The sequence below is a fragment of the Corythoichthys intestinalis genome, chromosome 12 (assembly GCF_030265065.1).
Source record: "Corythoichthys intestinalis isolate RoL2023-P3 chromosome 12, ASM3026506v1, whole genome shotgun sequence".
Classification (NCBI taxonomy): domain Eukaryota; kingdom Metazoa; phylum Chordata; class Actinopteri; order Syngnathiformes; family Syngnathidae; genus Corythoichthys; species Corythoichthys intestinalis.
The window spans coordinates 28,215,341-28,230,454 of record NC_080406.1 but is presented as its reverse complement, the minus strand read 5'-3'; the positions used below and the strand labels follow the sequence as shown (position 1 = coordinate 28,230,454).

General features: G+C 39.4%; 1 protein-coding gene across 1 annotated transcript; it reads right to left on the bottom strand.

The window, feature by feature from the left end:
- Positions 1–3,172: 3,172 nt before the first annotated feature.
- Positions 3,173–14,166, bottom strand: slc40a1 (solute carrier family 40 member 1). Its single transcript, XM_057851451.1, has 8 exons — positions 13,835–14,166; positions 13,693–13,760; positions 13,066–13,225; positions 11,885–12,000; positions 9,247–9,373; positions 8,839–9,087; positions 7,914–8,555; positions 3,173–5,700 (listed from the first exon to the last, which is right to left on the bottom strand). Exons 1-8 carry the CDS (start codon positions 13,866–13,868, stop codon positions 5,384–5,386), a joined length of 1,713 nt encoding a protein of 570 aa, XP_057707434.1. The 5' UTR covers positions 13,869–14,166; the 3' UTR covers positions 3,173–5,383.
- Positions 14,167–15,114: the final 948 nt, after the last annotated feature.

The following is a 15,114-nucleotide window of genomic DNA, read 5'->3' as shown; positions in this document are numbered from 1 at the left end:
TCTTCATTATAGCTGCACGACTTCTCGGGCTGATAATGTTGTGCGTATATGATCCTTGGACAAGATTTGTCCGTAAGTATGTTTGTTGTAAAGAATGTACATATAATGTTAGTAAGCGAAATGTTATATTTTTTGTATGAGACGCTTTTTGTCTGTATAGCGTGCTAAGCTAACGTTGTTGCTAATGCAATGCTTGTGTACTTTTATTTTGCAGTTTTACGACGGTCTAAAGAGGACAATGGTTTGAGTCCATTTTATTAATAAATCAGATGAAAAAGGAAGAAGTCTAATTATTAAGGCGTCGTTCACTAGCTGTCTAGCTTTGGAAAAAGTAGACGCTTCGGAGTGAGGACAGCATAGACAGATTTAAATGACAGTAGAGTGAAATGCCCACTACAGTCCTTATGTACAGTATGTTGAATGTATATATCCATCTTGTGTCTTATCTTTCCATTCCAACCATTTATTTTACAGAATATATATATAATTTACAGAAAAATATGGCATATTTTATAGATGGTTTGAATTGCGATTAATTGCGATTAATTACGATTAATTACGATTAATTAATTTTTAAGCTGTAATTAACTCGATTAAAAATTTTAATCGTTTGACAGCCCTAATAAATATATTTGAACTTGTGAAGCACGATAATACATTTTTCAACCGATATGATAACCAATCATTTCCTCCTCCTTCCAGCTTATAACCAATAATGTCAAGCCGATAATTCTATTAAATTATACTGTATATATAAAGTTTTAAAGTGCGTATGACACCGAAAAGCATGTTTATTTCATATTTCATGCGGTGTTTTATGCTCCTGAATGAAATGGACCGCTTGATCGTGTGTGGAAGCGATTGTTTTATACATTCAATTTTTGAATCCTGCACCCTGAAAATGTGTAACTTCCAGGTCCAGTCTCGGGTTTAGGACGAATACGAATGTGACGTCATGTCACCCAGGTCAGCATTTCACAATACAGCATTGCTTTATAACATGCAGATGGACTGCGGATTCAGCTGATTTTGCGGATTAATTTGTTTATTTTTCGCATCATGCCAGCCAAATGTGCAGCAGAAATTTGTTGCTGCACAAGGGAGAGGCGTGTGAGCCTTTTTGGGTTTCAAAAGGTTCCCCTTCACGTGGATATTTGCCAAAACAAGCCCTGCTACTGTGGGACCATTGGGCTTACGCGAAAGTGAATAAACATCGTATTTCGTATTATGTCAAATACTGGGATCATGGCACACGTTTTAATACGGAGGTGGCTTGCATTTTGTGGCTGACTGTCCACCGAGAATGCCACTCGGCCAACGACTGGCGGCTTGTCGCACACCCCCCTCGGTCCTTCGCGTGCCCGCTGGGAGAGCACTATACTCTGCTTATTGCCCTCTTCGTGTGCCTGGTGTTCTGTCAAATTTTCAACCCCATCAGAAGTTGCAGCTTTGTGTTAAAAATGGCTGCGAATACAGCGATTACAATGTAAACACTACAAACTTTCTTTGAATAAAGGACTATTTACTTACTTAAGAAAGCCCGCAAACAGTTTGCTGAAGACATGTCAACAAACCACATGAATTACTGGAACCATGTCCTACGGTTTGATGAGACGGGTGGACTTTCTTGTGTACCGTCTTCAGAAGAGGCTTCCTCTAGGGGTGACAGCCATGCACACCAATTTGATGTAGAGTGCGGCGTATGGTCTGAGCACTAACAGGCTGACCCCCTGCCTCTTCAATCTCTGCAACAATGCTGACAGCACTCCTGTAACCGGTTACATGAAATTTTGGAGGGGAAATGATGAGCAGTACTCAATTTGGACATTTAGGGATGTACGTAGTTTCTAAGGGGTGTACTCACTTTTGTTGCCAGGGGTTTAGATATTAATGGGTTTATTTTGAGTTATTTTGAAGGAAAAATAAATCAACTCTATTATATAGGCTGCACACAGACTACTTTTCATTGTGTCAAAGTGTCATTTTGTCAGTGTTGTCCCATGAAAAGATATCTGCAGAAATGCTAGGGGTGTACTCACTTTTGTGATACCCTGTAACTTATTCGCATCCGAAAAGTAGCCACTCAGTATCTGATAGCGGAGTTCCAGATGCTGTAAAAGCAGCTGAAACTCCATGTCCTCCACAAAGGTAAATGGCTGGTCACTGAAGACTATAAACGGCATTATTTTTTGGCCATGGTTAAATCAAGTATATATTTATTGGATTGCATTAATGGTTGAATTTCTAAAAATCTGGATTGTCTGTGTGATGTCATAATTGCCATTATCAGCCATTAATTATCGGTAACCGATATCATCGTGCATCTTTGATTTGAACCTTTAACATTCATGTTATCAAATTTTAACGTGCCAGTAGCCGCACCTTGCATTCCTTGAATGATGTCCTTTGTGTTCCAGGTAGGCTACTGTTACAAAACATAATTATGCAATAATTATTGTCTTGACATTCATCCTAATCTTTTTTTTAACACATCAGTATATTGCTTGCCATATATTTTATTGTGCTGATGGTGTGTCGGGGTGCATTGTGAAGCGTGACAAATGCATCATAACACTATCTTGATGCTCCAGAATCTGTAAGTCATAAAATTAAGAAAATCATTTTATGATTGGTTCTTCAAAATGCCACTAAATGACTTGCTGAACATTTATGAGGTCATATTAAGTGTACTGAGTGTCACCATGTACCATCAACTAGTACCTACTGCAAACAACTTCTTATAATAGTTAAAAAGTAAATTCATGCTACCATAATTGTGGCTGGAAGAGATTTAAAATAACTTCAATAGAGGTGTACTGTAAATCAGCAATTTTAATAGGATACTACATCAATTCTTTAGTCAACAGTACGATATTACAAAATGTTGCCATGATTCGATTCAAGGGCCTTTGATCCTTCCGATTGAAATTGATCGAACATCTATGGCAGCCAATGAATAAAGACTATCATATCAGCTGCCTGTTCACCTGTTGTCACTACTTTAAAAGCAGTCATGCAGTCACACTACCACAGACAAAAATCACCCACTATAGACAAAAAGTGTTGAGCTTACTTTTAAACAAAAGGGATTCTGTGGTAGGAGGAATCTGAAAACCATAGAGTGAAGCAAAGACAAACAATACAATATTTGTTGAAAAAATACTCTCCACTCTTTAAACTGGCGATACTGAAGGTCCTTTATTCCACATGCCTCTTGCATTTCAAACAGTACCGTCAATTTACATTCTATGGAGTGATTCATCATAACACAAACAAGAAATCAAGTCCAATTAAAAGAAAAACAACAAAACACCAATACAAAGTGTCAGATTCATGCATGAAACTGAGATCACGAGAACAATTTGACAACACAAGGTATATAAAACAGTTAAATTGACCAACACAATGATGACAACGTTTTAAGCATTTTTTGCAAATGGATTATGTCTGACAACTATATGAAAAATATGTTAATGTCCTTTTGTAATATTCCTGAAGAGCTTACAGAAAGTGGCACTGAAAATCAGGTAAGGAAATGGAAACGCGAGCTCTATTCATAAGGCAGGTTTGGACTTTGTAGCACCACTTCAATACTCCCTCTAAATTTTGGCTTTGCCTCCTACTGCATCTGGTGTCTCCCACCCACACCCTGACCAGGAAAATCACAGCAAAGTCTAGCTTATTAATAATCGGTGGCCAACTTCTTAGTGTTGAGTGGTTGTTAAGGATACAATCAGTCAGAGTGGTTATTTATTTTGCTGAGATGCTTTCGTGATTTACTGATATGTGATAACTCTTCTGTTATGTTGCGAGCAAATGACCCCATTTAACTCATTTTCTGCTGACAATGCTTCATCAACTGGATTCCAACATTCACTGCTCTTGGCATAAATATTCATCCAGCATGTTTTTCAACAAGTTACCCTTGGAATGATCTTACCCAGCTTATATATAAATAACTCAGATTTCCACATGCTCCAAGTCTTATTCACTCAAAAACATTACTGTTCCTGAGAAATAAACATAACAGGAGGGTTAAGTTACTGTAAAATAGCAGACAAACACATTTTGAGAAGCCCCTTAACACAGACCATTTTTTTTTCCCATTTAGGGATAGCCAAAGTAAATATGGCCTACATTCAGACCTCCAAAAGGAACTGTTACAGACATACTTATGCACCTTTTCCCAGCCATAGCCCACCTGTGGATTTAATCTTGTGCAAGAACAATTAAACATCAAGTAATGACTGTTGTCATTCCAATCAGATATGAACTCACTGCCTGTCATTGATGGCAATAGACCTCCAATTCATTTTTGACTGGGTAGGCCAAGGTATTGCCACCGTTGCCACTAAAACATGATCACACCCCAGCCCTCCCAATACAAAAGACTGAATGTCTATCACTGTCAATGGCCGTCAGTGAGTTTAGCGTATTGACTGATGTGAATTACATAAAGTGCTGGCGTAACCACTATCACAGATGCGAGAAAGGGGAAAGAAAATTCTACTTGGGAGAGCTGTAATTACAAGAGAAAACAATAAGTAAACAGAAATGACAATTACAGTCTGAAAGCCTTAGTAAAAAAGTCATCACCTGATGCAAAATAGCTAATCGGAATGCTTCAAGACACATCAGCGCAATTCCCTCTCTTCTTCCTTTCTTGCCACATTCCTATGAACCTGGACTTTGGTAACTGATAGTTATTGAAGTGGCTGCATAGGTTGTTGTTTTTCCTCCCCGGTTGAGGAATATACTGCTGAGACATTTCACCAAAACACCACCTGCATTGCCTGAATAAATACGGTCATTTGCATAAGCCTTTAACATTGTAAAAAGACTTGGGATCCCGTTGTTGCCGTTTTGCTAAAGTAAAAAAAACAATCCCAAACTGTGTAGCTAACACAGGACGATGGCTAAGACACTTCAAGCACCAATGACATTACAGCAACGCTGAATTTTCTCCCTGTTAAGCCTAGTTCGTGGGTGAATGTGACTTACTTCAATTGTAATCATTTAAAAAGAAGAAATTAAAAAAATAAGGCAGGCAGAATATTTTAAACCATTTTTTGTCTTGACATTGTTTGTGCTTAAGCATGTAGCAAGCAGCATTGACTCATGAACATTGTTAGTGTACCAAAGAGACAACCATAACGGCGTCAAGAGAAACCGGTCTAATCTGAAATTCAGTCTTGTATGGCGCAACTCTGACCTCTACTCACTGCTATTGCTTCAGTTTCAAGCTTTTACACTCGACTGGCTACATGTGAAGACGTTAATAACGCTGCAGTAAGCTATAGGAGATGTATATTTACTGTATATATACATATACCAAGCTACAGTAGATTGATATATACCAACGATGGTCACCGTGAAAGGCATTTTAAATGACGTTGGCAGGTGAGGGACAGTCATTTGTACGGACTTTCTGCTCAGGTGAGCAGCAGAGGAACAGACGATGACCGAGACTCTTGAAGGCGAAGTAGAAATACATAATATGGCCCGTCGCCACAAACGACACTGAGATGATGACCAGCAAGCCGAAAGCCTCAGGGTTGGGCGCCAGGATCACCATGATGAAGTGCAGCAGGTCCAAGAGGTAATTCATGGAGTTCTGGACACCGTTGATCACGCCTCGCTCTGACTCGATCACATTTTCTTGGATCAGCTGAGTCACCGTCAGGTCAAAAGACCACAGACCTGGATCAAAAAAAGTGGCACGTATCAGAAGTCAAGACCGCGTCAATTTACGATGACTTTAAAGCTTGCTGAAGTGGAACGACATCATTATAGGCATCAAGGGTTGAAGGTAATTGCACTGTCAGTCATTATGGATGTGTGTAAACTGGATTCTAGCCTCAAAGTTCAAGTGGCGTGATGACAATTTATTGCTCTCAGGTGGCACAATTGAAACACGATATACTAAATGATGAGTCTAAATGCTAAAATGTAGGGTTGTTCCGATCATGTTTTTTTGCTCCCGATCCGATCCCGATCGTTTTAGTTTGAGTATCTGCTAATCCCGATATTTCCCGATCCGATTGCTTTTTTTTTTGCTCCCGATTCAATTCCAATCGTTCCCGATAATTTTTCCCGATCATATACATTTTGGCAATGCATTAAGAAAAAAATGAATAAAACTCGGACGAATATATACATTCAACATATAGTACATAAGTAGTAGAGGTGTGCAAAATGTCAGATTCTTAGATTATTCGCGCTTCGGCCGTGGAAGATTCGAGAACGATTCACAAACATCCAAATTCCGATTATTGAAATATGCCAAGTAAAGCGGAAGTACAACACACTATAAGTCAATAAGGAACGGAGAGAGAGTAGATACGGGCGTTAGTAAACGGCCGCCATCTTAAAGCAGTACACTTCCCTGCAAGGCTGTTGTAGCGAACCTTCCAAGCGACCCTAATTAACTTTTTATCTAAAATACTCCCAAATCGGTAAAATATTGACTTGAATCTATCTTTAAAATAGTTTTAAAACTTTCACATGTCGAAAGTAGACAAAAGGGAAATTATGGAATAACAGGAGCAATCTTAACAACTTTAACGGTTGATTCACAACATTAAATTAAGTGAATGTAGTTTAAAGCTGCTGATACAGAATGGGGACTGGAGTTTTTTAGTTACTGTTATTTTTGTATATTTGTTTACTGCTATATGTTAACTTGATACTGAAATAGTAGTTTGGTTAAGCCTGAGAGTATTTTTGAACAATTTTGGAACTAATGTACAAAACATTAAAAAAAAAAAAAAAAAAAAGGAGGGGGGTGCATCAATAATCGTTTTATCATCGAATTGGAGCCTCTGAATCGTAATCGTAATCGAATTGTTAGGTGCCCAAAGATTCCCAGCTCTAATAAGTACTGTATTTGTTTATTATGACAATAAATCCTCAAGATGGCATTTACATTATTAACATTCTTTCTGTGAGAAGGATCCACAGATAGAAAGTCTTGTAATTCTTAAAGGATAAATGTGACTTTGTATATTGTGACTAAATATTGCCATCTAGTGTATTTGTTGAGCTTTCAGTAAATGATACTGTAGCCATTTAACTGTCCTCCCCAAATGCATGATGGGAAGTGCAACCATGACTGTGCGTAGTGGCACCAATTGATATATCTTCTCTGCGTTGGGAAATAACATAAGGTGTTAAGAAAAAGATCAACTACTACCTTTCTTCCTCACAATGCTTCCCAAGATACTGTTAATTGTTGAGAGAGTGATAATAAGGCTTTAGCCAATTAAAAAAAAGAGCTCCAAAGGCTGCCAAAATTCACTACTCATTTTACGCTGCCTTTTAGCTCTATTTATAGGTAAAACGGCACCATTATAGATTGAACGCGACAATGCGTGAGTGGGTCGTGCAGCGCATGCGTTAATTGTGTTAAATATTTTAACGTGATTAATTTTTTAAAAAATTAATTACCGCCGTTAACGCGATAAATTTGATAGCCCTACTTTAAGCCAAAACTAAAGACTCTGGATGACTGTAAGACATTTTGTCTGTAACGTTAATTACAATTAGAAAACGATTTAATTAAAAAATATACAGTGGGGAGAACAAGTATTTGATACACTGCCTTCCCATTGGCAGTGTATCAAATACTTGTTCTCCCCACTGTATATACTGTATATTAAAAAAAAGGCATGTCCGATATTTTTTTGCCGATTCCGATACTTTGAAAATGATGTGATCGGACCCGATCGATCGGGACATCTTTACTAAAATGCTGTATGGGTAACTCTATTTGAAAACATTCAGGAGTGAATACATTTGGAGTGTGAAAAATGTTGCATCCCCTATCACCAGAACTGAGAATAGAACTCCAGTCATCCCGAAACACAACATTTTAAACTAGATGTGGTCAAACAAGGTAAACTGGTGTTACCTACCGACCCTTGCAGCAATGACGCCTGCAAAGAGCAAACTGACAGACATGTAGTTCCGGCTCAGTATCTCTTCAGTCGGCGCACTGGTGGCGGTTATGTTCCCGCTGGTTAGGATGCTCTCAAGGCTGTCAACAATGGGTAGCGTCTTCTCCCCGATGACTTGGGAGTAAACCTCCTGAAAGGGCGAAACGCTGAGATCGAAGGGGCTCCCGGGAGCGAAGACGGAGAAGACGCACAGCATAAGAGAAGAGAGCTGCGCCACCCCGGAGATGAAACCAGTCCGGATTAGGCCGCACTTTTTTCGGACCCACGTGAAGGCGACCGTGCCGCAGATGCCCGACACAGCCGAAGCACCCATCAGGAGGCTGAGGACTGAGCCGTTGAGGCCTTGGGTGTAGGCGTAGCCCGTTGTGATACAGTCAAAACCCAGTACGGTCATGTACAGAAAGGCCAGGGACATGCCGGCGAAGAAGATGCTCTGGTTGTAGTATGCCTTCCAGCCAGCTTGCAGGGTGCGCAGCGGTTCGGTCACTTTGTAGCAGCCACTTTGCTTTTTGGGGACCTTAGCCATAACCTTGAGTGTTGGTGATGTTGCTTCTATCATGGGTTGAGAGGATTCCTCAGGACTTTGGGTTGTCTTGGATTCTGCAAAACACAACTGGGGATTACTACGGGCCACTGCAAATACCATTGGCTCTCATTCACTGAGGAATTCAGTGATGCCTAGATGGTAGTTTCTTTCAAAGGTTTATTAAGATGTTGGACATGATTTGGGAAGCATTTACAGCAGTTAGTTTGGGTCTCAAAGACAATATGATCTGTTCTGACTTGGGTTGTGAAATAGTTCAGGCAAATTCCAGGGCTCGTACTTTGACAAATTATAAGAAGAGAATTTGCGCAAATGATTAAAGACAGTTATGCAAGATACCTCCATCAGGGCTCAGTTGTTTGAGCTCCTCTTCGTTCTGCTCCTTCTGACCCGACTTGACGGCCAACGCTGGTGTCTTCTGGTAGACTTTCAACAGCAGCATGTATTCCAGGAACATGGACAACAGGTTCCAACCCGAGATGAAGCCACAGCCGATAAAGTGAGAGCCGAAGGCCATGATCTGGCCCACCAGCATGGGAGCCAGGATGTTGGTCAATTGATCAATAATCCGCACTGTGGCATTCATATCTGTTGGGTGACAGGGTTTACAATGGTTTGTTTCTAGATGTTTAAGTTTGATTACAAGCACCGACATGAATAGTAAAATGAAAGGTTTAAAGTCCAGGACGGACGTGATAAAGGATCACGTGAAGCCCACATTTGCAAATGATAAGCGCCAACACTAACCTGCCAACTTGCTGCTGTCCTGACCTGCCACAACCACCACCCAGTCCCTTTGGATGGTGATGGACATTGCAGTACTGGCAAGGTTGGCGAGGTTGGCAATGCTGATCACCAGAATGTAGCAGGTGGTCTGGAAAAATAGTGAATAGGTACAGTAGCTCTTTAGTGGGGGAATTTGGTCAAAGTTCTTCTCTCAACCCATTTTCTATACTGCTTATCTCATTGTGGTTGCTGGTGAGTGAAGATTCGAACCCTTAACCCAGAGGTGTCATACCGGTACTTAAAGGGCCGCAGTGGGTGCTGGATTTCATTCCAACCAAACAAGATGAACACCTTTTCACCAATCTTGTGTCTTACAAGTGTAACCAATTGTTTGCGGTCAGGTGCTGCTTGTTTTAGCGGAAACCTCATTGGTTTAACTGTCTGCGCTGGATCTGTTGGAACAAAGACCAGGACCCACTTCAGACCTTTGTGGATTTGCTTTGACACCCCTGCCCTAACCTAAGAGGCAGATTGCACACCTTGCCTGTTTCTTCACAACGTCATAACTCTACAGCAGTCATTTGTCATTCTTTGCAAAGTATAGCGTGAGTATCATCGTTGGGGTTCAAATACCCATTGCCTAAACACTGCGCATAGATGCTTCATGTTCCTCATCAGCCCGTGTTTACCATTACGAGCTAGTATTCTCATGAAGCTCGCAAATTTAAAGGGAACCTCGGACTTAAAGACTTGTAGGCTCTAATAAGCCACAACTCTTCTCTTTTACAAAAATATGTTATTAGAAACACATAAAATATTGCCATTGATCAAAATCTATACTATTTAGTACATGTTTTGACCTACGGAGCGCGCCATGTTTTACGGACGATCGGAGTGATGACGTAGATTGTCACCGTTACTCAACAAATACTACAGGGTTACTGCAGTTTCTTCTACACCGCGAGACGTCCAACACATGCGCTCATCGGTTAAAAGTGGAGAGTACTTACTGTGTTTCTTTTGAATCTTTTATTACCTTTTCACTGCCTCAAAATACTTTTTCATGTGTTTCCCTCTCATACTTTTAAGCATTGTGTTTTCTTGTGGTTGCTTTAAAGCAGAGTGTTGATCTGTGGACCACATTAGTCATGTAGCATATTTCAACCACCCTTATTTGATATTACAACGTTTAAATATTTTTCTAAGGCACCTTTAGTATGATCTGTCTGTATGCATCTAAGCAAAACAAGCTGAAAGCGCATGGTAGTACTTTGGGTGTCAAATTAGTCTTTTGTAGGATGTTTCGCTGGTGTGGCACATTTTGGCAGAACACCATTTTTTTTCTATCCTCGTCTCATCTCATCCTGTCTTTCCTTTTGATTTTGCTTTTTCTGCTCATTTTGTGAAATATCAACAGTGCTGTCATGCTCATTAATGTTCCTCTCGGGTTCAAATTGAAAGGGCTGAACAGATGACATTTTTATGTCGCTAGAGTCATACTCTGGAAGCCCGGCAGCGTAACCGTGTGACGTCACCGCCCTGCGACATCAACAACAATGGAAACTTACTAGTTAATTTTACAAACTGTATAAAAACGAAAACATCAAGAAGGATTTCAATATGTAGTATAATATAGTTTATCTTTTAAGGACGGCAAGTCTTTCTATCCGTGGATGCCTTTAAAGGCTTAGTTGGTGGTTGTTTAAAATACAAAATGACTAATTCTTTTGGTTTTAGGTTTAATTCATCAGTAAACCAAACTGGGGGCGGTTTTTAACGGCTTGAAGCTCTTTTTTTTGTTTACCAACTGACAAATTGCTGCTTGCTGTGAAGCAATGTGAGTTCACTGCCACCATACAACATATATCTGCAATTTTTTCTTGCCTGTTGAAGCACACAAATAGCCAAAATGAGAGCTCATATTTGGAAAAACTACGAAGTTCAAATGGTAAAGCAATGCAAGTTGTAAAAATTCTGGCTTTACATTGGTAAACAAGTTAATAATTTCAATGCTGTTGTCTGTTTTTCTTCTTTGTTAACTTTTAATGACCATATAGCACAAGTAAAATAAATTACACAAAACAGAGACTCGTTTTAGGAAATACAAATCACAAAATATCCAAAAGCCTTGCCAAACAAACATAGAGCAAACTGAGCACTGCATGCGCTGACTTAAATTTTGTATAGTCCAACACAGCTGCTGCTGCTGTCGGCTGGTCAGAATAGTAACAACAAAAATGTATCAACAGGCCCGGCCACATTTCACCGTGTGTCATATGACTGGCCTTGAAGAACCCGTTGGCTTGCACAACCCTGCAATGAGACCCTCAACTGCACTCCAACAAGTGCAAACAAGCCTATAGCACTCACAAACCTATTGTTTCTGCTACTGTTGTTCTGCTTCTGTTGAGGCCTAAATGTTAAGTCTAATCTGTTTTATAACAAGATGACTACATTTAATGCAGAAATACTGTGAACCAGGTAGCAGCGAGTCAACCGCTTCTAATTTCAGCAAATTTTCAAGTGCTCATGATACCGACGTGGAACTCCATATCAGTTAGCAAGTATCATTTGTTGGGTCAGGCTTTTTGTACTTGAGGTGAAAGGGTGGAAAAAAAGCTTTCAGTGAGATTATGCAGCTAATGCATGAGCGTCTTACCAGCAGCCATCCATTGTATAACTCCATGAGCTGCGTTTTAAACTGGAAAACCACCATGAGGAGAACTCCGCATATCATGACGCAACTGTTCTGGACAACCAAAGATGTCTGGGCCACTGTGGGTGCACAAAACCAGCCATTAGGGAAAGACGTGAACAAATACAACAGAATGCGTGCCTGGTCATTCTGGTGCTCCTGTGGTGCATCCTTTTAATGAGTTTCCTGCACTCCGATCCATTCAAATTGCCTTTTGTTTTTGTTAAATGTGCTTAACAGAATTGCTTTATAGCCAGGAATGATCGAACTCATAATGGACTGGTTTACTAATATTGTAGATTTTGCTCAGTAAACAAGCATTAAATTTATGGCAAGTATTATTAAATGTTTTATATCAACAGGTTAACCTTTTTGTGAATGCAAGTTAGAATAGAATAGAATAGAATAGAATAGAATAGAATAGAATAGAATAGAATAAGAATAGAATAAGAATAGAATAGAATAGAATAGAATAGAATAGAATAAGAATAGAATAAGAATAGAATAGAACAGAACCGAACGGAATAGAATAGAACAGAACCGAACGGAATAGAATAGAATAGAATAGAATAGAATAGAATAGAATAGAATAGAATAGAATAGAATAGAATAGAATAGAATAGCCCTTTTATTGTCATCATACAGTTGTACAATGAAATTGTGGAGCATCTTCCTTTACAGTGCAGGACAAGTAAAAATCTCAAAAGTGGCCTGCACGAATAAAAATATAAAATGCAAATAAATATAAAATATGTATGAAGCAGTCCTATGCTCAGGCAGTGCAAATAATTGAAGTGAAGTAGCAGCAGTTGACCGTGAAGGCATTGAATATTACACATTAATATTGCACGTAAATAAGTATTGCACATAGAATATGTGTGAATAGAAGTAGCAGAAGTTGACAGTGCGGAATTAAATATTGCATTTATATTGCACGTAAATAAGTATTGCACATAGAATATGTTTGAATAGAAGTTAAGTAGCAGAGGTTGACAGTGAGGCATTGAATATTGCACTTAGTAAGTATTGCACATAATATGTTGCATAAAAATGAATATTGGACATTGGGTAATGTGGTGTTTCATATGGCTGTTCAGGGTGGAGATGGCTTTAGTTCATTCATCCGGTGAGAAAATTTGCCTCACCTTTGAGTCTGGGGTTCCTGTCCACCCAGTCGCCAATGATGGCACCTAGCAGCAGCACGGACCCAGCCACTACCAAACCGTACACAGCCGTCAGCAGCAAGCTGTCCCCATACAGCTCCACTAGGAACACGGCCACGGCAAAATTCCACATTCGGTCACCCTGTAAGTTGAAACAGAGGTCGTGTTATCGGAAGCATATTATGGAAAAGTGACTTTTAAATTATGTGTTTACACATTATTCAACTACTAATTCTATTGTTTGTTACCTACCTAATTCTGAAAAGGTGTCTGAGTGCGACTTTAGACTTATAAAGTAATGACACAGTCATTTCCAATATTAATTGTCATCATTAGGACACTTGAGAACTCTTTAGTCTTCAATCACCCTAATATAAGTTCTGCTGAAAGATGGGTACATTTTGTATTGATCGCAAGCAACTTGCTAGACTATTCACACAAATCTTAAGAGCAAGGATTCTAATCTAGAATCTCCTAAATGCGAGTCAAAACAGGTAACACCCCATCACCGTGATGATGCACGACTGTGTTATAACGTTCTGCTGATGCACAATTGTGTTAAAAGATTCTCGATGACATACGGTAGCACTTTAAAATGAGTTTACATACCCACGTTGACAATGCATGTCCCATATAGATGAGCAATTTTGATGACGTGAAGAAATTTTTTAGGGATCCTGCAAGGCGGAGGAGAAAAAAATACGGAATTCGTTAAAAAGAAGAGGAAAATGCAATGTCACTTGCTACTTACCACAACATGTATTCTTGGCTTGAGAATTTTCCATGATTATTACGAAAAAAAAGCTACTTTGGATTAAAAATGAGCCTTTTCCCAGTGTCACGCAGCTCTGCAACAATAAGATCAAAACAAACAAAAAAATGTAAGCGACGTCTCTTGCTCTCGTTTTCCTCCTCTCCAAACTTAGCTATCACTGTAGCTGAAGTCGGAGAGAAATGCCTCAATAAGTGGGCGAGCAAGTACGAAAACTGGCAAAATGCAGTTTTCTTTTTTGTTTTTGTCCCCCAAGCGTCACTGAGCTCTCAACGTCTTTTTTACTCTGGAGCTGTGTTTACGTCTGCTCGGATTTAAGCGTTCTTCTCTCAGTCTCCACCCCCATGTCACATGATCCACCTATGAGTCACGTGATGAAACCAGGACGCTGCTGCTCTCCTCAGACCAACACTGTACTTTTCTTTCTGCAGTAATATGATCTACTGTGGAGAATGTGTCTCTTGAAGCAAAAAAATAAGGGAATGATATTTGCTGTACTAAAAGCAAGGTTTGCCGAAGGTGTCTGGATCCTCATCCAAAGTCAACATTTTTACATGGCTTATTTTTTACCCTAAATTTATGTTTATGTACTGTATTCTCATTGACTTCAACCTTTAAATCCTAATTTTCAATTGATAATTTTGTTACTTCTACAGTTTGAATTCTAATCTGGAATTTAGAAGTGTATTGTTATTGTGTTGTTATTTTTATTTTCGACAGGAATCTTGTTTATTTTTTTTGTAATATCTTTTGTTTTGGGTTTGTTGTGTATATAAAATATGAATACATGAATGTGTACATATTTATTTATCATAAACCCTCAAGGGCGTAGATTTGCATAGGGACGGCTGGGACATTACACTACTAACTTTTCAGGATGCTCAAATTGTCCCCACCAACTTTTAAGCAACCTTATTGGCATTATATCATGAGTTCAGTTATATGGGTAATTTAGATTGGCTTTCCATATGCTGTATAGATAAAATTGACCCTACCATTATTAAGTGAATTACTTTCAAAGAGTTCAGGCTGACATTTATCACCTTTTCACTTGCTGAATTTGCCAGTCCAATTTTTTCCCTCAAACACACGTTTGATTGGCTGATGACATGACCCCCCCCCTCCCCCACACACACACACAGGGACTCACAGCCCAGACAGGATTACAACATGTCAACAACATGCTGTGTCCTCAGCCCCCCTCGAAGACTAAGGATATTAGAATTTTATTTCTGCCAGCAACAACAACACTGTAAGTA